We start from the raw sequence: 24,129 nt of genomic DNA on the forward strand, positions 1-24,129 counted from the left end.
CTAACATTCTGAAGCCTAAGACTCAAGATTAGAAACCCTGTTTTCAACCCATTAATGACTTTTAATCACCATTACTTTTCTCATTCAATACTTGGTGGTGTGTAAAATGCATTGCCCCGGAAAACAAGAAATGTGGATTCTAGTGTTTAGTCATCTATTAATCCTCTTGTGACCTTGTGCAGGTCAATCAATTTTATCCATCTTCAGTTATCTCATCCATAAACAAGTTTAAGAATACCTTAATTGACTGAAGACTGGTAACTGGACCAGGTGAGAGAGCTATGTCTTTCTGTATGCAATGTGTCCATTAAAGAACATTACATAAGCAAGATATATTTCATATTCTGAAACTCTCCACAATGAATTCCTAACTTTAACTCTCCAAAGGAGCATTGCATTTTTACAATTCTCTTTAAGTCTGCAATTATCAAAGTAGAGTGACACTCTTTTTCTGTAGAGTTACCAGCATTAAACATACGGAAAATTGCCTAGGACATCATCCTTCCTGGGTTTATTTTTAAAAATAAAAACTATAAAAGTTAGCATTTAGATTGCCCTTTGATCACACTTACCAGCTGACTGGGCACGGTTGGTGGCATCATGATCACTATCTCCCTGTTCACTGTCTCCATGACCACTGTCCTTAGAGCTTACTATGTCGGCTTCCTGGAATGCAGAACTAGAAGTACAAAAATGTGAATATTAGAATAAAAAAGGTGAAGAAACACAGAAAACATTCTTCTGCCACCACATGGTCACAGATGGTGCTGCAGACCCACAGACCTCTTAGTTGGCTTTGTTTCTGCATAAAGCTAGTTTTTATAACCTAAGCGTAACTCTTTAAAAATGATCGATTAACAGTCATTTTGAGCACTTAAGTCATATAAAATTTAGGCATTATTCTACAATTGGAGCTAAATACATGTTTATAACATTTTCATAAAATATATATACATTTGGAACAGTAAGGAAGACTATCAGAAGCTGTGTAGGAGTGTAAATTGACAAAATATTCAAATATATTTTAAATGTATATAAATGAAATATAATGTATAATTTTTAATGTTTTGTTTAGGAAACACAATATAATCCATATTTATGTCCTGCCTTAATTGAAAATATTTTATACATTTTAATTTTAATTTAGAATAATATACCTACTTCCTACTTTTACTAGGTAGTAAATTGTTCATTACTTCTAGGGAAAAAAAGAGTCCATACCTGTTAACTCGGCGAGGTCTGTCAACTAGATAGCTGAGCTCTGCTCGCTGGTGTTTAGTCTAGAAAAAAAAATAAATAAATCAAGAGCATTTGAATGCTATGGGTTGAACTAGTAGTCTACTTTTGAGGTTAGGGACTATATCTAGCTTAAGTAATTGTATATATTTTTATGAATTTCCAAGCTCTCCAAAGACCTCATCCTAGTGATTTCTGTGTAAGGGCAGGGGAGATAGGCAGAGACACTTGAAACCACATTTTAGTCACTTGTAAAGGTTGAAAAAATAAAATTGGCTAACTTTAAATGTGTGTGTTTTTTTTAAAGAGAAAATACAAATGACTTCATGGCTAAAGCACATATACTATTGTCTCTAACAGAGTCAACCTGTTTATATTCTGCAGTCTTTTTTTTTCAGTGGCTTAAAAAAAGTGTTTAGGTGCATACTGGTTGACACAAGAAAAACAGCACGCTCAATAAGCAAAAAGTTTGGATATTTTGTGGAATTATGTTGTTGTTTATTTTCAAAATGTGCTTAAGATACAAATGAGCTGTACAAATATTCATGAAAGTCAATTAATAATATCTAAGACTCAAATAAAATAACCTGCCAGGAAAGGAGTTCATAATCCTGCCCTCCCCGCCACACCCCCATTCTTTTCCACTCCAAAGGCTCTCTGCATTTGCCTCCCCACCTCTACCGCCCACACACCTTTCCGGTCCAAACTTTCTTTTACATAAACCAACTTTGTTCTCCCCCCAACCCCCACCCTCCAGCTCTGTCACTTCTCCATCCTTTTAAAAAGAAGTCAGAATTGACAAGCCAAATTCTTTTATGAAGAAAGCCAACAGCAGTGATTTATCCAAAACAGTGGCAAGAAGGTGATTATTAGCTAAAAAGATATATTTAAGACAACAATTGTTTAAGCCTTTCGTTAGTTTACTCTTAACAGGGGTTTGTGCCAAAGCAGCTTCATTCAAATTCACACTGTGTGGGCTCTCGGCTTCAAGAGCGTCTGTAAATGCTGTCCAGAGCCGAACTGAAGGATTTTTTTGCAACCCGAGTTCAGAGGACAAGGATCTGATAACTTGTTCACTAAAACATGCATTCGAGGTTAGACAACTGTGTAAAGTTAAACAATCTATAGCTTACTTGTACAGGCGACTGAAAGCATAGTTAAACAAAGCAAAATAGAGCCAACTTTATTAACGCCTGGGACAGACGCAAAGAAAAAAGACCTTTGCCAGTGCTAGAAAGTAAGTCCCTCCTCCACATTTCCCTCTCCCTTCACGCAATTTCCCTTTATCCCCAGGTTACTGAGAAGGGAAAGGGCTGACAGGAATTAAGGTTTTAAAGGAAAGATGGAAGAGCAAAGGAGGGAGCTCCAAGGTGGCAAAGTACCAAGGGGACGGAATGAAAATAAATGTGAAGGGGTGGAACAACGCGAAAGTTAGGTTACACACCAAGGAGTGGGAGAAGGTGACCGCCCATCTCCGCTCCCACAACGATACACATAAGGTAATATCCTAAAAATAGATACACAGTGCACCAGAGATACAAGGGCCGGGCTAGAGGAGGCTTTCTGATGGAGGAGATGAGAGATGGTGGTCCTTTCGCTTCAGCCTTACCTCGTTGGACAAAATGCTTCCGTTGGAGATGATATCAGGCTGCTGGTCGGTGTAACCGGTGACTATGGCCCCGCAGGGGTTGTGCTCAGTGTCCGTACTCCGCGAAGGGCTGCAGGGCTTAAGAAACATCAGGTCGGTCTTGGCGGACTCTGGGGTCAGGCAGACCTGGTAGCAGTAATTCTGGTTGTGGTGGTGGGAGCCAAAGCCCCCGGACTCCTCCACCGGCACCTGGGCCGGGTTACTGGGCACATTGGAGCTCTGCACCAGCATGATGTCCGACTTGCTGAGTTTCTTCTTGCGCGCGCGGGCTTGGCGGCCACAGCAGGTCGAACCTCCACCACCGCAGCAGCAGCAGCAGAGGCAGCAATCGCTGGCCAGACAAGTGTAGATGTTGAGCTTCTTCTCTTTTTGGCAACGCACGGCCAGCACGATCATGGCCAGCAGGAAGATGAAGGACACCGAGCCCAACGCGATGATGAGGATGAGGGTGAGGTCTAGCGAGGTTTCCCCGCCGCCAGAGCGGCTGGGGCGCTGGTGCTCTCCTGACCCTCCGCCTCCGCTCCCGCCCCCGCCCTGGGGCTCCACGGCGCCATCCACCAGCTGAACCACCAGGGTGGCGGTAGAGGACAGGGGCGGCTGCCCATGGTCGCGCACCTCGATCACCAGCTCATAAGGCCGCTGGGGGTCGCGCTTGGCCGGGACTCGGCGCGCTGTGCGCAGCTCCCCGGTGCGCCAGTCCATGCGAAAGAGGTTCATTTCGTTGCCACGCACGATGCTATAAGTGAGCCGGGCGTTCTCGCCATCGTCCGCGTCCACGGCGGCCACGCGGGTGAGCAGGTAACCCGGCTCAGCCGAGCGGGGCAGCACCTCACGAGCTGGAGTCCCGTTGCGCCCTGGTAGAGGCGCCACGATGGCAGGGGCGTTGTCATTTTGATCTACTATGAGGATGTTGACAGTGGCGTTACCCGCCAGCGCCTGGGGGCTGCCAGCGTCCCGGGCTTCCACCTGAAAACTGAAGTCCTTGAGCTGCTCATAGTCGAAGGAGCGCAGGGCGTACAAGTAGCCGTTCTCAGAGTTGATAGACACGTAGGTGAAGACGCTCATGCCTTGGATCTGGCACTCGAGGATAGAGTAGGCAAGCTGGGCGTTGGCGCCCTCATCGCGGTCGGTGGCGCTCACCGCATAGATGTAGGCGCCAGGCACGTTGTTCTCAGTCACATACACGTCGTAGACCGGCTGGCTGAAACGCGGCGCGTTGTCGTTCACATCCGACACTTGTACCTGTATCGACTTACTGGTGGAGAGCGCAGGCTCGCCCCGGTCCCGGGCCACTACGGTCAGGGTGTAGGAATCCCCCGCCTCTCGGTCCAGAGGGGCTTCGGTAACGATGGTGTAGTAATTCTTAAATGAAGACTTGAGGCGGAAAGGCACGTCTCCCAGTAGTTCGCACTGCACCTGCCCATTCTCCTCTGAGTCGCGGTCAGTCACGCTGAAAAGGGCCACCACAGTGCCGGGCGCCGCACCCTCGCTCACCGCCTCCTTCACGGTGCTGAAGCTGATCTCTGGCGCGTTGTCGTTAGCATCCAACACTCGCACTAGCACCTTGCAGTGCGCAGGCACGGCGTTGGGGCCCAGGTCCTTGGCTTGCACGTACACTTGGTACACTGGGCTCTCTTCATAGTCCAACTCGCCGCTTACCTCCAGTCGGCCAGTGCGCGGCGAGAGTCCGAAAAGCTCCCGCGCCCGGGGCGAAATGTGGCTGCTGAAGGAGTACACGACCTCACCGTTCTGGCCCTCGTCCGGGTCAGTGGCGTTGAGCTGGATCACGAGAGTGCCTGGGGGCGAGTTCTCTGGTAGGGACACAGTGTAGACGGGTTGGTCGAAAGCGGGCACATTGTCATTGGAGTCCAGCACTCGGATGGTGAGTAGGGCCGTGCCGGTGCGCTGCTGCTGGGGGGGCAGGCCTGCTCCCCCGCCACCTCCCCCTCCTTCTCCTACTCCTCCCCCTCCTCCCCCGTCCACCGCGGTCAGCACGTAGCGGTGCACCGCTTGCTGCTCTCGGTCCAGTGGCTTCTCCAGCACCAGCTCAGCGAATCGGTTGCCATCCCCCTGGGTCTGCACGTCCAGGGAGAAGTAGCTGTTGGGGGTGATCTCGTAGTCGCGCAAGGAGTTGGTGCCCACGTCTGGGTCGAATGCGCTCTCCAAGGGGAAGCGAGTGCCTGGTGTGGCGCTTTCAGAGATTTCCACCGTCAGGTCCGGCTCCGGGAAAGAGGGGGGGTTGTCATTAATGTCCAGCACCTCGATCTCCACCTGGAACAGCTCCAGGGGGTTCTCCAGAAAGACCTCCAGGTGCAGGACACAGGAGGGGCTCTGTTTGCAGATTTGCTCGCGGTCTATTTTCTCGTTCACGTACAGCACCCCGGTCTCCAGGTTGAGGTCTAAGTAGGGGGTCCTTGAGTTTGGCACCGTCTGAAACCCGCGAGCCGAAAGTTTTGTAATGTCCAGACCCAGATCTTCAGCGATATTCCCCACGAAAGTGCCATGTTCCTGCTCCTCCTGTACCGTGTAGTGAAGCTGGGAAAAGACTCCTTCCACCATCCAGAGCAAGGCAAAGAATAATAGCACAATCATCTCCAAAAGGAAAGGAAGTAGCTTCCCGCAGCCAGTCAGCTACCCAATCACCTCCCCCACCACCACGAAAAAAAAAAAAAATCTGAAAAAATACAAATAAAAGTGCGCTACGTAGGGGCTCCTGTGGCTTTCTGTCTTTAAAAATCTTACTCCTTTTGCTTCATTTTAGAGCTTCCCGCAATCCAGCCTCATTTTTTTAATCTTAGCACAGGAAGGGTGACAGGCGTCCCCTTTCCTCATCTGTAATCTTTCCACTGACCAATTAATAAAATAACAATAATACAATAGTCAGCGTCCTTTATTCCGACAGTCTTGGCGCAACGCGGCGCTGGCAAATCCCAAAGAGGAAATTTCGGTATTTCAAGACTGTCCTCGGTTTGTCTTCTTGCTGATGGGAGGAGAATGAGGAGGAGGAAAAAGAGAAGGAGGAGGAAGAAGAAGAAGAAGAGGAGGAAGAGGAGAAGGAAAAGGAGATGCTGTTGGCACCGTTAAACATGCCTCTTAATGTCAACGGCTGGCAAATGCAAAAGGGCTTAAAATCAGCGACAGAATTTTGTGCCGGAAAAGCACAGAACGGCTCTGCAGCTTAAAACTTTCATTCTCTTCATTTCTCCGGATGGATGTTCTTCTTGACATTTTTTTCCTCTTTCGTTCTATTTGTATTTTTTGTCTTTCATCGTCTTGGTTCCCTCTGTCCTCATCTCCACCGTTACTTGCCTCTCTGTAAGTGTAATGAGCAATTTCTTTTCTGCTGTTTTCTTCCCAAGCCTCTTTCCCTCTAACCTCTTTTTCCTTCCAGTACTTCCTTCCTCCTGCTTCAGCCTCTGAGCTTGTGGTCTGGACTGGCAGTTTCTGAGCTCCGAGCGCTCGGCTTCTCCGTTTTTGCGCAGCGCCCTCATTCTGCCAACCAATCGCCGAGGAGCACCACCCACCGGGCTGCCGGTGACTGGCCAAACCGGCCGCCAAACAGACACGTCACGGGGCAGCCGGGCGGGGCGGGACAGAACTCTCGCCCGAGCGGCCGGGGTGAGTGTGAGTGTGAGAGCGAGAACAGCCCCGCAGGTCCCGAGGCGCTGGCTGGGGACACTGCCGCGGAAAGTTCCCAGTCCCCAGCCGCAGGTAATGGGGAGGGAATAGAGAGGTTCCCCTGTTTGCATCAGCAAATGCGAAAACATAATAGCAACAGCTGCGGTATCCTCTCCTAGGAGCGGGATTTCCAATGATGCTAACATTCTTTTTCCTTTAAGGTATTTTCCCTGATACGGATCATGGAACTAAATCATCTGGAAGGGGAAAAAGTAGCGCAGGGGCCACTAATTGGCAAGGGTTACCTAATTAAGGGACCCTAGCAGAGATTGGCAGGGCATTTCAAAAGTGGGTATTATATGACATGTGTCAATCTAAGGGTGAGGGGTCTGACGGGGCCGCGAGGAAAGGGGTGAAGCAAACGGAGTCGGGGTGGGGGGGGAGGTGGCTCCTAAAAAGCGGAGGAATTCACGCTAAAGGATGTGGGATGACAGCGCTTATAGACGGGCAGACGCGTTCGACGTGCCTCTTTCTTCCCTAAATACATATTCACAAAATACTTACCAAGTAGATTAACTCACTCGAGGACCTAGCTTCGAGCCGTGAGTGCGTTTATCAGTGACTGAGGAGTTTGATTTGAGCCGCTTCCCACGAGCCCGCCATCCTAACGCCGGGCCCTTGGGCATCCGGCACACAGCAAAGCCAAGCGCTGCAAAGCGCCTCTGATATCCCTGCGCCTTGTGCGGCCAAGTGCCACACAGCGGCTGGGAACACCGACTATTTTCTAATTTTTTTGGCAATTGGAGATCGATCCCTTTACCCACCATGCTAGACTTGACCACTGATTTCTGCCGATCCTGGGGTCAGCCCGCGGGGTGAGGACAGTAGGGCGGCGGCGAAGGCGGGCGGAGTGGTGGGCAGGAACCGTGCACAAGAGGGACCCGAGTGTGCACCGCTGCGGGTATCTGCGAACACGTTTGCACATGCACGGTACTTGCATCCATCCTCCCTGGCCCAGGGCTTAGCTATGTGTAAGCCCCAGCGGAGCCTTCCTGAGTTCTGAAGGACGCGCTTGACCAGCTGTCAGTGCCCATTCCGGAGGCGCAGGGGCAACGTGGCACATCTACATAGCTAGTTCTTGTGAAGTTAAAAAACAGCGCGAACTCTTTAATGCTAGAGAGTGGATAGAATGCCAATTATCTAAGGAAAGATATGTAAATATATATTTTTAATTAACGGGCTACTAGCAAGGAATTGGTTGTTTATTCACGATAGAAGCCCCTATTCAACCTCCTTCCTTTGCAAAGAGATAGGAAGGTCCTTTGCTGCTTTCTGGTAATGAATGACCCAAGAATACGACCACCACAACCTGCGGGAAAGGTAGAGTCTTTTTCCCGACCCGGAGATACGTTGCCATTCCCTCCTGGCAGGGAATTAAGGAGGGCAAGTGTCCATGGGCGTGATTGTAGCCTGAGACGTGCTTCTGAGAGTCCCGCGAATGCACTGCCCCGATTTCCGCGCCACCCCCCTCCCCGCAACGCCGGGTCCCCCCGGCCCCCGCACTTCGTTCTTTCATGAAGATGGGTCCTGCCTTTGAGCGCTTAGAAGGAAAGGATGCCAGCAAAAATGGCTAATCCTTTTCCAGCTGCAGTAAATTGAAGACTGACCAAAGCCAAGCGAAAACCGCTGCAGTTAAAATGATTTTAGCATCATGTCTGCGGCTGAGAATGGAGCGGCAGTGTATAAAGGGACCTGTGGATCAATGAAAAGGAGATTATAGTGTATCTGAATATTAATACGGTATTGCATCTGTACTTCCCACCCCTCCCCCCTTTCTTTTTCTTCAGATCTGCAGAGTTGAAATGAAATGTTTTGAGCTCTTCAAGCTGACTCGTCAGAATCCTGGAGCCTTTTTAAAAATGACGGTAATTTTCTAATGTGTTCATTTGTACGTATGGAAACACTTGTGTGTGTGCGCGCGAGTGCGCGCGTGTTTGCATGTGAGAGACATGCAGCTGAATGACAATGCAGATCCAGAAATTGGGGAAGAGGATTTCTGCCCCCGAAATATAGATGAACTTTGAGCTGACTTGGGGCGTATGCTGAAAACCAGAGAGCTTCCAGAGGTGGAGATGAGATGGCCAGATTTGCCTGTAAATAATCACTACATCCACTGTAACACTTGAGCTGCTTTTTTTTTTTTTTTTTTTTTTTTTTTTGGTAGCAGCTGTGTTGAATGGAACTCTCTCCGCAAACGTGGGTTACAGGCGTCTCCTAGCGGCGAAATCAGCATAGGGCAGACCAGAGAATTTTGCTTTGGAGAGCTCGCCTTTTGGGGGCTCTACGAGATTTCTTGGGTCATAGGTGTCTGTGTCTGCACCAGCGTCGCTGAGCCCAGGTCCCCTAGAGGTCTCGCCTCTCCGACTTCTAGTCTCTGTGGCGCCAGCCAGGGACCGGCGGGGTGACGGTGGGGTCTTCTTCCCAGCAGAACAGAACAGAGCCTGGTCCTCCGCCTCCCGCTAGATAGCTCCAGCAAAGGGCAATTCCAAGAGCATTTTGTTTGGAGCCAAGATCAGATATTGGCATTAATAGTCTTCTGTGCTCCTTTACCCTAGAGCCTTTAAAACAACCACACCCCGTCACCCACAAAACAAAACAACACTCCACATTTGCCTTTTAAAATGCCTCTAAAATGTAACAGGCTTACTTTTTCCCTTGCTGTGTCAATCAAACAGATCCTGCCTTTCGTTTTTCTTTTTCATTCTTACTCCTGTGGACCCCGGAATTTAGTGAAATGAGGTTTGATACGGCACCCTCAGTAACGAGGTTGACTACATCTTTGAACTGTAGAGCATCATGTATATTCTGTGTTCTTCAATTCCCCCGTTACTGGAGCGGAAAAGGAGAAGGAAATCTATTGTATGTAATCCCTTCTTCACCCTCCCCCTTCCACCCCCTAGGAACGCAAACTGTTTGACCCAGGACAAACAGCACCCTAAGAAACAGAGGAAAAGCAATTTTATTATTTGGAGGGAGGTTATCAAAATCAGTTTTCATAAAAGTCCTGGTTTATATATTAGAGTAGTAGTGCATATTTTTTATTTCATTGGGCTTTAAGTGCAGCAGAAACAGGGGGGCGCTAAGGATCCCACAAGTGTGTTTTACAAACTTTGAAACTGAGTTAAGGGATTGCTTTCTTCTCTGCCCTTTGCTGCAGAGGGTGGGGCAGAAACAAGTTTGTTAACCAGCCTTTGGATAAATGAGTGTTTGCAGTGATTTAACATGACTTGAAAGCAATTTGTTTCTAAATCCTCTTATTATTGCTATGTGCCCAGAGCTTTGAGGGAAGTGTTTTTTTTTTTTTTTTTTTTTTTTTTTCTTTTCTTTTCTTTTTTAGAATTGGAAGAAAAAAATTACTTTATCAATAACCAGACTCCACCAGGATTGACCAAGATGTTTGTTCCTGGCACTTGTCATTCTCAGCAAGCACAGCACAGAGAGCAAATACAAAAGGCCCAAAGTGCATTGCATCTTTTATGGGTAAGCATGAAATAGGTTTATCTGTGGTGGTGTAGTCCAACTTAAGAGGTGGGAAGACAAGGCTTTGGAACCAATGCCACAAACATTGTGTTAGTTTTTGTTCATCTGTAGTAAAAAGTGAATGCTGACTAGAATTTCTGGGAAGATTTATAGCATATGCAATTTTAAGTATTCAGGTAACTCTTTAGTTACTGTGTTTTAATCGTTGAAGCCCATCAGAGAACAAACCAATCCTTGTTCTTGGGATTGAAAATACTAGATATCCCATCAAGCACCATTATCTTGATATTTAAAGTAGAAATATGCTTCTCCATTTTGTTTAACCTAGTTAATATTGGGGTGGCTTCACATTTCAGTGCCTTTTCAGTTATCAAGCAGGGCCAACATTTTGTTAAACTCTAAACAGTGAATTAAAAGCACTGAATGAGCTGAAGCAACCCTCTAATGCAAAATGACAAATTGCACTTAAGCGATACATGAACAAAAAATGATTTATGGATTTTTACAATGGTCCGAGCAAATGAAAGCAACATGAATTATACATCCTAATGCTCACAATATCATTTTCTAATAATACTGTTTTAGTTCAGATGCTATACTCTGCTCCTTTCTGTAACAGAAATTAATCAATAAGAGGTCCAGGAATGTTTTTAAATTGGGCACTGGTTTGTGATACTGATTCCAAAGTGTGTGTGTGTATGTATACATATGCATATATATATGTGCGTGCATACATTTTTATTTTGGTTTTGGGGAGGTGGGTTGATGACGAATATTGAACATGCATTCTTGTCAGATTCGTCACATATTGTGTCTTTTGGTAGTAAATAGTCCTTTGAAAACTTTTGTTTTTTCCATACCATCTTTAAGAATGTGAATAAATAGATCTCATTCAAAATGACAGTCTTTATTGCCACATGAATTCTTTCTTTATAAATTAAAATGCATTACCTCATCTTACTCTTTTCTTCCATTACTTTGGATATTAAAACATCTTATTTCTCCAAAATGTCTCTTAACCTTTTCATATTTGTTTTATCCTCTCTTTTTCAGATCATTGTTTTATACTTTAGAGCATTAGAAACATACCTGGGCTAGTGAAAAGGTCATGGCACCTTAGTTTTGTAGCCTTAGTAGATAAAATATACCCTATGGGTTATCTTAAATTACAGAAAAAAAATCAAATAAAATTTTATGTGCTGTTTGTGTTTTGAGTCTGAAAAATACAAAAATCTAGTTTCCTTTGTGTTATGATGATTGACTACTCCTAGCATTTTTATTTAACCATTTGTGGTTTGTATAAGTGGATAATTTTTGGTAGGTATGTAGATTTTAAGTGAAGGTGGTGTCTGTGCTGTGTTGCATCCTCAACCACAGGAAACTGCTAATCACCCAGAGGCCTCTAAAGTCACATTATTAGGCTTAATCTTAATTATCCAGGTTTATAAAAAAAAAAAAAAAAAGAGAGAAAAAAAAAAAAAAACATTGAATCCCCATTTCTGCTTTTGACAGCATTAACAACTACTTTTACTGAAAGATTACTGAAATCAATGATGTGATTAGGATTGTAAATAAGAACTAAAAGACATTTAAAAAGCCAGCTGCTTTGCTTAACAAGGAGATGTGTAGATTTTACTGACATGGCCCAGAGACAGAAAATGAAGCCTCAAATATAGAGGTCGATATAGAACAATTTCAAAAATTAATTGCAAGTTCTGATCAAGTTCATATGAGTAAGAGAGAAGTTGTCTAGAAAGAGCTCTTTTTTTTTCCTTATCCAATGGTTTTACTTTTTATTTGATAGAGATACAAAACCTGCATAGTTTTAGTGTTTGCCTGGAAAGTGTAAACTATTTTCTTAAAAGGAAACCCTTTGATTTTTAAAATACAAAATAAGATTATTGTGTATAATAAGAATAAGAACCCAAATTTTGATTAGGGTCGCAAGTCATAGAGCTATATTCTGAAGAGTTTTAAAACATTGGGGACAGACATTATCAAAAGAATATAAATCACAGTTTGAGAATTACATTAATAATTAGAATTACATTAGAATTAAAATAGTAAATCAGAACAAACAGTAAAACAGATACCTCAATTTTAAAAAAATATTTCTCTCAGTCTCACTGCCTGCTTAGTATAACTCTTTGTATAAGAAACACGATTTCCATGATATCTTATTTAAATGGGCTTGGCAAATGCTGCACTTTATTGCTCTATTTTATTGCAATTTCATCTATTCATTTTAGGTGAAAGTTACTAATGGTTTTTAAGCAGCTTGATATTTACCTAGAATTGTTACATAAGCTATATTTGGTATTCTCCATCTATATAGGTTTTATTATCCCAACATTCGAATTAAGGCTAATAAGGATGTTCAGAGTTTTAAGTAACTCACTGCATTATTACAGAATTCAAATCCAGATCTTTTGCTGCCCATATACAGGCTCATTTTATTACCCCATCGGCTTTCTTCAGTCTGTCTGAATTGAATTTACTTAGGAGGTAAAACAAACAAAAAATTCAAATTAACTTAGAAATGGAGTTAATCCAGATTTTGGACTGACAGATATGCTGATTTTAGTCTTAGTCAAATTGGCTAGTACATTACTGAGTTAAGTGTTGGAGGAATTCATAAATATGTTTGAGGGTTTTCTTCTTTAAGAATTTTTATCAGTGAAACAAAGCTCGAATACGTTTTCTCACAGAGAGTGACATTATAAGCAGTCATCTTTTCCTCATGCAGAAGTGCCCAATGTGGAAATCATAGATTCCACATTTTTTTAAAGGAAGGAACAAGAAAATTGATGAAACAAGTTCAAAATGAAGGTACCTGTGCCTTATCATTCCTAAAGAACACTGATCAATGATCCCAGAAGTATGCCATGTTCTCTTAATTCATGAGAGATTGAAAGCAAAGGAAAATCAAGAAATGTACCCAGTTTACACGGTGCAAATATTGGTGTTTATTTTGTAAACATTTCTGAAGCAGTCTTTAAAAGGGGAAAAGTGTTTTTGTTAAATGAATTTCAAGTATCACTTCATGCTAATTTCTTCTTCAGTGTTGCTTAAACATGGTTTCAGCCGGCCCGGTGGCTCACGCCTTTAATCCCAGCACTTTGGGAGGCCGAGGCGGGCGAATCACGAGGTCAGAAGATCAAGACCATCCTGGCTAACACGGTGAAACCCCGTCTCTACTAAAAATACAAAAAATTAGCCGGGCGAGGTGGTGGGCCCTGTAGTCCCAGCTACTCGGGAGACTGAGACAGGAGAATGGCATAACGCGGGAGGCGGAGCTTGCAGTGAACTGAGATCGGGCCACTGCACTCCAGCCTGGGCGACAGAGCAAGACTCCGTCTCAAAAAAAAAAAAAAAAAGTTTTAATTATAAAGTTTTGAAAATTAAAAGATTAAATTTATTCATGCCAGGAGAAAAGTGGAAAAGTGGACCTTTAAATTTTGAAAGACATAATCAATGAAGATGATTGTGGCATCGTATTTACTGTAAGTAAAATTTGTATTAATATTTTGGTATAAGAACTGACAGAGAAAAAAAGATCAGGTTTATTTTAGAAGTGTACTCAGTAATTCAGAGTATATGTAATAGGCTCTATAGGGTAGGTTATACATATTTTTTACTCATTTCTGAAGGTACCCATCTGTGACAGGAGATGATATGGTAAATTTATGAAGAACATAACCTTGATAATTAAACCAAATTGGTTCATATTCTTGCTTCTCTAAATATTTGAAGTTGGACAAATTATTTTGAAGCTCTATTAAGTGTGTCAAACATTTGAAACATTTATTAAACTACGATGATACATTGACCTTGTTATTTTGAGGTTTCAACTGAAATGATATAGGTAAAATTCTTATTCTATAGCGGATTCTCAGTAAATATTAACTATTTGTATGATAAGGTGTTTTGGATGAGGTAGTCTATAAACAGATATTTGTTGAGAATAATTGGCATTAATTTTCTTGAGGATTTTATTTCCTTTGTCAAATATATATTATTTACTAAGCAGATACCAAAACATTTGGTGTCCCTATTTTGAGGGAAATTGCAATATAATTTTGAAGACTAGATGCAAATGATAAGTGAAGAAGACAGCTAACTAAATTTTAGTTAAGCTTCAAAAACATAAAAGTCAATTATGAGCTTTTCCCATAATCATATATCACATTTATTTGCTTTCTTTCAGATAAACTTATATTTTTGGTAAGTTAAAATTTATATGATAAAACCGATAGGCAGATAGATTATAAAAATCATTTTCATAATCAGATAGCTCATTCATTTTTAAGTTTTTTTATTTAAATATTTGTCAAAATTTTATTATTAAAGGGTTCTAATTTGATAGAGTCATTTAGCTTTTTTCCGATTCTTTAGCATAGCATCTTAATACCTTCTCCTTTATTCATGCCAATGAGTACTAAAATTCTCAAAATTTAAAACAAATTAGTGAAAAATAAGCCTCCTAAAATAGGATGAATTCATTAGAATACCGAATTCTGAGCCTTAAGCCTCAATTGTATTTGAACTTTCTTTTCTTTTCTGCATTTTCCTTGCCATTTTCTGCCTATGATTGCTTTTATTAACATTCTTTTTAGTAATTATTACAATTTGAGAGGCAAAGACTCAAAAACATGCACTGGAGTCTAGCCATACGAATAGTGAGAGAATGGAAAATAAATGTAAATTATGATATATGTTTCTCAAGAATTTCATAGTCCTTGATTTTGTAATCAATTTGATAAAGAATATATATATATATATAACTTCATTAAGAGTATTAAAAGTATTAAAACATATAATGACTATGAGTGCTAAAGGCATGGAGAAAAAAGAAAACACTTGAATAAAAAAAATTAAAGATTTCTAGAGAAGGACAGCTTTCATTATGATTTTAAGGGCAACAGTGGTACAGATTGGTAGAAATAAATATCCGAAGAGAGTTAGATGGACTTGAGCACTAAAGAAATGAAGGCAGGGATAGCAAAAACACTTTTCTAGAAAGGTCATAGAAACAGCAAATGAATGTATTCAATTATGGGCCAATATCCTGAATTTGGACCCAGTTGCTTAAATGCATAATTTCAGCAGTCCTCAATTTTGTTTCATTTGATTTATGTTTTCCCCATCTCCACTAGAAACTTGTCCAATTTGATGTCAATGGAAATGCGTGAGATCTTTATTCAGCTTTCACACCTGAGCAATGCTTTTGGTATGTCTTGGGCTAACAGCCAATGTTCAGTCTTAGAATTATGATAAAAACCTAATATTATTGCTTGTTCCTTAGCATATATATTTGAGAACCTTGGCGGCTGCTGCTAATTTAATGGTAAAGTGCTGATTGCTGATTTTCTCAATGCTTTTTTTAAAAACCATAGCCAGTCAGACTACCTAACAAAGTACCTAATTTAACAATAATATATTTACATTTTGCTGGATAACACAAGTGGCAAAAGTATTGTTTAAGCTCAAGGAACCTGACAAGCATTCAGTTGGTCACAGGTTTTGATGGATTTGTTGGCTGCATAACTAACTAGTACTTAATGAAGATGTGCTGCCTGGATGAATGAATGCTTGACTTTTTACCTTTCTGTTTTAAATTTTAAAATATATTTCTAAGATATTATACCTTAGTTTCACAAGCTATGTTTTTAATAATCTGTATTTGTAACAAGTATTTTAAAATTAGTTATTTTTAAGAAACTTTACCTAAAATGAAAAGTTCACTGTACCTAATTACAAATGTGTTACAATACTTGATGTCTCCCAATTAATACAGTGCATTTCTCCAAACTGCCACTACTCAAAAGTGGTATCTCTTCTTATAATTTTCTTTTGTTTTCAGATTTTTCTTCTATTTCATAATACTGTGTTGAATATATTAAATATGTATAGAGTAAGTACAATGGTCAATATTCTGAATCGTTTTGTTCATTTTATAAGGTCATGATGTCATACTAAGAAGAAACCCCCTGAGATGAGAATGTTAGATGTTAAGAGTGAGTATGACTGATACAGAAAGACATTTGCTGCCCTACGTAGAATCAGGAGGTATTTTAATTTTGAAGCATGTTGCAGGGTGAAGTTAAAAAGAAAGGTTGATTAACCTGTTATATTTAAAATGATGTCTTGAATTTCAAGTCAGAGGGGACACTGTTTAGCTTCTAGTTTCTCTGTTCTTCAACCTTCTGAAATGGAGATACTTCAGTTCAAATATGGTATGTTGGTCACCATGGTATAGTTTCTTTTTTCTTCTCTTGGGTTGATGGCTAACCCCAGTCTTCTTTATTCCATAACTGACACACTCATATTGTTTGTGGTTTAGATATTATGGAGTATGTAAATACTTAACTCTGTATTTTGGCTATCTAATAAGGCATAGGTCGGTTGTCCAGAGTGCAAGAGTTTAAGTGGAAATGTACACACATGCACACCTGTGTGCACACACATACACGTGAGGAAAAAATGGCATTGCAGTTAAAACTTTGTTTTGTCATGAAAAATAGAAACAGATCTGTGAAACAGAAGTGATCACAAAATCAGATGATGCTACACACAGAATATACTTGGATTACAATGGAGAACTTGAACGATCGTTGTGAAAAAGAAGGTTTAGTTTTTTCATTTTATATAATATACAAATATGAATTCCAGATGGATTTAAGCATTCATTAAAAATATAAAACCACGGGATAACTAAATTTGTAGCGTACTGAATATTTCTATCACTCAGATATGTTTTTTAAAACCGGGCTTAACATTGTACCTTTTCATGTCTACTCCCCAAGGCAAACAAAAACAAAAACCAACCAACAAAACAAAAAAAAAAAAAAAAAAAAAAAAAAAAACCCAAAATGAAACAGAAGTTTCTGAAGGACAGCAGAAATGGGAAGTTTTTTCCATGATTCAATACACTCAGTGGAAAGTAACCTTCTCCTGGAAGCTACACCTAGATGGCCCTAGTCATGTGAAACCAGTGATGATAGCAACAGATGAAGATTCTGGACAGGGAAACTAAGGCTTGAACAGTTTGGATATGTCTGTTATTAAAATGTAAGCATCTTTTGACATTGGAGTAGCAAGAGGGGGTAAGTAGGATTGTTAGCTTTTTAAAATATTCCTTATTAAGAGAATTTTTTAAAAGCTCAATTTTTGGTGGTAAAATCCAAGACACTCTGGAAGGTGGCTTATTTCAGTTGGAAAGATAGTAAGCTGGTTTTCAGAGCCCAAGTAGACAGTATATTTTGGAATCCTGAAGTCTGTTATTTCTAACATGCACAGATAGCATTGACAAATTATCTTCTGACTGAAAATCTAAGTTACTGATGTTTTTGATGGTTATTTATTTCTTATTGCAATTCACATTGGAATTTTTCTAAAGGTTTTTTTATGTCTTCATTTATTTGTTTTAGTATATTGGTTCTTATCTGATTAATTATATTTTTTCCTAGAATTAAAATAAAATTATATTTATCTCAGAAAGGCAAAGAATGAGTAAATATTTAACCTAGAACACATGATATGTTTATTTTAAAAGTTTATTGATCTTTATCGTTATTCTTTTTAACAATGTATCAGAATTAGGCTATGTTGAGATGGGAAAATTTATTTATAATCTTAAAACAAATACTTCTCTAAGTAAATATGTTTCTCTTTTTTCTTTGTAAAATTCGTAGTTTGGGGTTAGCTGGCATTCTCATAAGTTACATAATATTTTTATGTTTAAAATAAGGGTATGCTTGGGGGCATGAGATCTGATTCTTAGGTTGGGTACTGTAACAATAACTCCTATTTATGTCTCTGTTTTAAAATCAGATCTATTGTATACAAAGAAGAATTTTACATGTAATAGCAGAAATGTAATAAATCTTAAAGTTTTAATTTTAAAACTTAATTAAAAAGATAAATGTCACGATACTTAAGGACCTCTATGTAATATGCTGCTTCTGTCTTAAATTGTTGACGTTCACACTGTCCTTGCAGAATTTTATTGCATTCAGGAACGTTTGTGAATTTTCTTTTATCTAAGAAGAATGTGTTATATTTCAGTGAATTATAGGTGGCAGTATACACAGCTAAATTCCATGTGTTACTGCAGGTAGATAAGAGGTTTTTCAATTGTTTAAAAATTTTATATTTAAGCTTTTTTTTCATTCTAGCCTGGTTTCTTAATGACCTCCCATTTTTGGTCTTAATATAAGAACACCAAGTAAACTTCTTTTGATAAGAGAATGCTGGTGAGAAGTATTTTGAATCTCAAGTTTATTCTGAATGTTAGTTAAATGCATTTTTAAAAAAAATGCTAAATAAAGATACATTAGAAAGAGTATAATACTCATTGACCACTTGATTTAATATTAAAATGAGAATTTAAAACTAAATGAACTCTTAGAATTACATATCAAGCCAATGACAGAGAATTTTTTATTCTGTCTCTTTCATTTTCTGTTTTAAAAGTTACAAGCAAATATGCTTTGACTGCTAAGTTGTGAAATGCAATACTTTTCTGATTTATTATCCTGAAGTGTGATACCTATCTATGAGAAAGTTAAGTACAAAATTGCCGTTCTTTATGCCTGATATATACCCTGAAAGTATTATATTCACGAGAATGATGAGAAAATTATATATGGTATGAAGAAAGAGAATAAACCTTAAATTGATGATCGATAGTTATACTGTGGCATCTCATGGAGAATAAAAATGTTGAGCATTAGGGCAGTCTATTAACTTCATTCCTTTGAGAAACTTTTACAAAGTGTGTCTCAAGGTTTTAATGACAGTTATTCAGAGACATATGGGGTGGTGGAAGTGAAAGTCAGAGAGGTAAACAGGTCAGACTCTGCTGCCCTGCATGCTTTTCCTGTTGTTTTGTTTTACATACTGAACCTTGTGAAATGTGACACCCCTTTTCCTTTGAAACTGAAATTATTTTATCTAATCAGAATTTCTCATGTGTAGAGGAGGACATTGAGAATGAGATATTCTCAGTGTAGGGTTGACATTACAGAATATAACCTCTGATAGTAAACATTACTTCATTTTTATTTATGTTTACTTTTTTTTTTCTTCTTTTTTGAGGCAGAGTCTTACTCACTGCAGACTCAAATTCCCAAGGCTCAAGCAATCCTCCCCCATCAGCCTCCCAAGTGGGTGGCACTACAGGCACACACCACCATGCCCAGCTAATTTTAATGTTATCATTATTTTGGCTGGACACAGTGGTTTATGCCTGTAATCCCAGCACTTTGGGAGGCCAAAGTGGGTGGATCACGAGGTTAGTAGTTCAAGACCAGCCTGGCCAACATGGTGAAACCCCAGTTCTACTAAAAACTACAAAAATTAACTGGGTATGGTGGCACACACCTGTGGTCCTAGCTACTCGGGAAGCTGAGGCAGAAGAATCACTTGAACCCGGGAGGTGGAGGTTTCAGTGAGTTGTGATCACATGACTGCACTCCAGCCTGGGGACAGGGCGAGACTCCATCTCGAAGAAACAAACAAAAAACAAAACAAACAGCAACAAATATATATATATATATATAAAATCATTATTTTTAGTAGAGATGAGGTCTCACTATGTTGCCCAGGCTAGTCTTGATCTCCTGAGCTGAAGAGATCTTCCCGCCTCAGCCTCCCAAAGTGCTGGGATTACAGCCATGAGCCACCACACGTGGCCTATTTGTGTTTTCTTGAGCGTGGGACTTTTTTTTTTTTTTTTTTTTTTTTTGAGATGGAGTCTCAGTCTGTCACCCAGGTTGGAGTGCCATGGCGTGATCTTGGCTCACAGCAACCTCTGCCTCCCAAGTTCAAGCAATTCTCCTGCCTCAGCCTCCTGAGTAGCGGGGATTACAGGCGCCTGATACTGCATCTGGCTATTTTTTGTATTTTTAGTAGAGACGGGGTTTTGCCATGTTGGCCAGGCTAGTCTTGAACTCCTGACCTCCTGATCCACCTGCCTCAGCCTCCCAAAGTGCTGGGATTACAGGCGTGAGCCACCGCGCCCTGCCCGATTGCGGGATTTTTATTTATTTTATTTGTTTGTTCTTTCCCTCACCATAATTTATTTATTTTAATATACTCAATTACTTTATAATTATTGACTCATAATCAACTTATAATTTTCCAGTAGGTGCATTTGCTCACATTCACACTGGCCAATTGTTTTGCACCATTTAACACAAGCAGATGTGTCAACATCATTGATTCTTATGTGAAATAAGCAGATTTAAATAAATCCAGATTGAAACTATTTCTTCATAATATTTCCATGTTCTTTTTCAAGGTCCTTAAAGATAGAGTCTCAAAACTTGTATGTTTCTTAAGTACTTTTCAATGAATTTTTATTGCTTTTTGATAAGATATAGTTCTTCAGCATTTGAAAGTCTGAACACTCCAGCATTTAGAGTTAAAAATAGGGATACATCTATAGAAACCCAAGGAGATTTTAGTTAAATGTATTGAACTAAGTTCATTTTAAAATGTGAAGCCATGACAATCTGCTAAAATAGGAGACCGATCAAAGAGTCTCTTTTGGGATGGAGACATGCAATGGGCCCCAGGTTTTATCTTCACTTTCTGAATAATTTACTCACTTTGATAGCTCCTGAGTCAGATAGTGTGTCGAGAAAGAGCAACTTTTCACCTGAAACTAATACTAGACCTAAAACTACCACGTTACCATAGGATATGTCTCCCCAACAAGTCTTTTAAATGTATTAGTTGAGATTTCAATACTTAACCTGTTGCCTAGGTTAAATTAAAATAATAAAACAAACATCTTCGAGATGTGGATGTTGCGATATAAGTACAACTGACTTATTTTGCATGTTTAACTAGGGCCTAGGAAAAATCATTTATACAGGTTGTGCCTACATAGACCTATATGATAATCTAGATATTAGATCCTTTACTTTTATGGACTCACGTTTATATAATATAAAGCCTTCCAGAAATTAATAACTTGTAATGTCCCATGTAATTTCACTTTGAAATGAAAAATGGCAAGTAATTTTGATTACTTGCTTAATTCATTTATTTATTCAACACATATAGAGCACCTGTAATAGGCCAAGATGCTTGAACACATTAGTGAACAATGTTCTTGCCTTCATATGTGTGTGTGTATAGACAAACAATATCAATTAAGTATATTAAATAAATAAATCATCTTGAATACTAGGACATTAAAAGTGCCATAGAGAACAGAAAAAGTAGAACAAGTTAAAGGAATCTCTTAATTTTAAATTAAACACTTGTTTCCTATGAAATTTGTGGTGGTTATAAAATACAGATATGAGGTTGAATGGGATAATAAGTAAATATGGTTGTTATGCCATGAGAAGAGAAAACAAAAAACAAAAATTTGGTTGTTCTTTTTTAAGGTTTCTTTCAGGAGTTGCTTTAAAGCTGATTTCTCATTAGCCACCAAATTGAATGTTTTCCCACTCGGCAATTTGCCCCACACACTAAATCGGTGGCAGAAGCACTGAAATAACTTCATCATTCTAATGGCAAGAAGGCTTTTAAAGAGATTTTGAATAAGTTTCCATTTTTTGATAGTTAACTTTTTTACAGAAATATGAGTTAGTATTTTAAGTGTCAGTGGAGGTAAATAATTGGTTTAGGATGTTGCGTATCCAGCAGGAACCCTGGGAGGAATTTCTTGTTTACCTTAATAAAACTGTTATCATTTATGGGGAGTAGCTAACAGTAAAATATATGCAAGGAAATAAAAAGCAAAGACAAATCTAATTACTATTATTTGAACAAGTAAATTTCATATAGAAACTGATGACAGTGAACCGTGTCAAACTTGACTACTCTGACCGTGTGCCTCCATTGATTGGCCTTTGCAAAAATCTGATTTGTAGTCAAGCAGTAATGAAAATGCTTAAAGATGCTGAAAGTCAGTATAATGGGCACTTTTGGAATGTATCACGTCTTCAGTATGCTTCCAATATACATTTTATAAGATTTCTTTCAGTTCATTCGGTTATATTATTAGATAAGCACTAATCTTGGAAAATGTTATTTCCTATACTGCATGCAAAATCTGTAGTGAAAAATGCTCACTTCTTACAGTTCTCCGGAAGATTTTGTCTTGCTAAAGTTTCGTAGTTTTATTCTACCATTGTGTCTATCACCTAAGGTTCCTTATTTATTTGCTTACTGTCTTCACATACTTACTTATTTTAGAAAAACATGAAATAATTACTTATAGGTTGGAACTTTGTGGTAGGTGCTTACAAGTACTTTTCTGGATAAAAATACTCGCATAGAAAAAGTGGTAAGATGATAGGCCCAGTGTGAGTACCCAATTTTTGAACCACCACTTAGTTATGTCTGGGTCATAGATGTATGTGGACTAGAAAAGAAGAGATGGATCCCAGGATAAAGGCGGGAATATCACTAGACGTAATAATATTAGAGAAACAGAAACCTGGGTAAATTCAGTCAAGTTCTACATATGTGATGTTCATAATGATGACAGTCAAGAAGAAAATGTTAAATATTGTCACCCATATGCCTTTTAATAAGGCAGAGATATTTTTAATTCATTTTAGAAAGATGTCTATGAAATTGTCCATATTTATATAAAGTAAATAACAAACTACATTAATGAAAATAATAATTTCAGTAGTGTCTGAAGTCCTTGACTAGTTATTTTAAAAATGCTTTGATAAGGAAAATTATTTTGTATGTATTATCTATTTTTAGATTCTGATGAATACATTACATCATTACAGATTGTATTCAATCTAGTTTTAAAATACTGCTCCATATATATTTAACTTACTGATTTGCCATGCCTCATTAACTGTAAACCTGTTTCTCAATGAATTTTCTATTATTTATAGGCTTACAGTGCAATGAATTAATATATTTACAATTATATATTAAAAACTTTCTCAATCACATTTAAATCATTCTTCCTTCTGATACAATGAGCTCTATTTTATCAGAAGTTATATGGAATTATACAAATTTACCTGTAAATGTGTTTCTAACTTAATTTCATCACATAAAGTTGAAACTATATGTCTTAGTGTCTTTAGAAAGATTGTTAAATTTATATAATATCTTTCTGGGAGAAATGAGAGTAATTAAGAGGCACAATGTTACCTATTTAATTAGCCTATTTGTATCCTCAGAAGAATCCTTAGTTGTGAAACGTATGAGGGAGCTTGCCCTTAATTAATTGAATCAGAGGATTTTGAAAGTCATTTACATTTCTTCCTACTCATTTGGTTTCGTTTTGTTCACTCTAAAATGGCTCACCAAAAGATTCCAGACCATAAACTTTTGTCTAAGTAATATTTTGTTGAAACTTGTGTAAATCTATGGTCAAATCTAGGGTCAGTATCAACCCTATTTTGTTCCCAGAAAGCACTGAGTATATTTTTACAATAAAGAAGTATTCAGATATAAAAATATATCACGTAGATCTTTAAGAGTAAGGGATTCAATGTGTTGACACCCATTGAACAATTCAAAATGCAATTTGAGAGCTACTTCATCTTTCTTTCCTGTGGATATTGCTAAACCACAGGCACAAAGAGCTTAGTTCACATATGGATCCGCCGTTCCCCAGATAATTATATTTACTAAGATAAACTTTACCTATTTTACTTTAATATTTCTTTGAAAGGTAAGTCCCAGTTTAGAAATCAGTGAATGAAAGGCATCATGCTTTTAATTACTTTTAAAATGAATCTAATCTATCTCCTTTGAAAACTCTAAATTAGATTAAACTTTTGAGGGAGAAACAAAAGCAGAGGGGAGTTGCCAGTGAAGTGTTTTGAAGCCAAACGTAAGTTACCAATCCTTTTATGGAATAAAGGAAACTAAGAAAAACAGCAGCTGCCATTTCAGCTCAATAACTCCAGCACCTCCTAATGAAATCATTTTAAGACTGCTGAGTAGAAATAGTTTAAAGGTCTATTGTAAAAGAAACAAGAATTTTATTCATTAATTAGACTCGTCAGAGACTGCTTTGAATTTGCAAAACTGAATAACCTTTTATTCCATGGTTATAGTTAAATCCTTAAGCTCATTTGATGTCCTAT

The 24,129-nt window shown here is 39.2% G+C and overlaps 1 protein-coding gene and 1 long non-coding RNA gene across 3 annotated transcripts in view; one reads left to right on the top strand and one right to left on the bottom strand.

The window, feature by feature from the left end:
- The window catches only part of PCDH10 (protocadherin 10), a 62,344-nt gene extending 55,999 nt beyond the window's left edge, over positions 1-6,345 (bottom strand). For both annotated transcript variants that reach the window (XM_050789908.1, XM_050789909.1), the window contains exons 1-3: positions 2,846-6,345; positions 1,222-1,280; positions 573-679 (exon numbers count right to left, since the gene is read on the bottom strand). In XM_050789908.1, coding sequence (XP_050645865.1) covers positions 573-679; positions 1,222-1,280; positions 2,846-5,476 — 2,797 coding nt within the window. In that variant the 5' untranslated portion in view covers positions 5,477-6,345. The remainder of the gene's footprint in view (positions 1-572; positions 680-1,221; positions 1,281-2,845) is intronic.
- Positions 6,346-6,499: 154 nt separating this feature from the next.
- Positions 6,500-14,314, top strand: LOC126954336 (uncharacterized). The gene is made up of 3 exons (XR_007725594.1): positions 6,500-6,595; positions 8,350-8,427; positions 9,900-14,314. It is a non-coding gene; the product is annotated as an uncharacterized LOC126954336 (long non-coding RNA).
- Positions 14,315-24,129: the final 9,815 nt, after the last annotated feature.

This window comes from Macaca thibetana, chromosome 5 (assembly GCF_024542745.1).
Source record: "Macaca thibetana thibetana isolate TM-01 chromosome 5, ASM2454274v1, whole genome shotgun sequence".
Lineage (NCBI taxonomy): Eukaryota > Metazoa > Chordata > Mammalia > Primates > Cercopithecidae > Macaca > Macaca thibetana.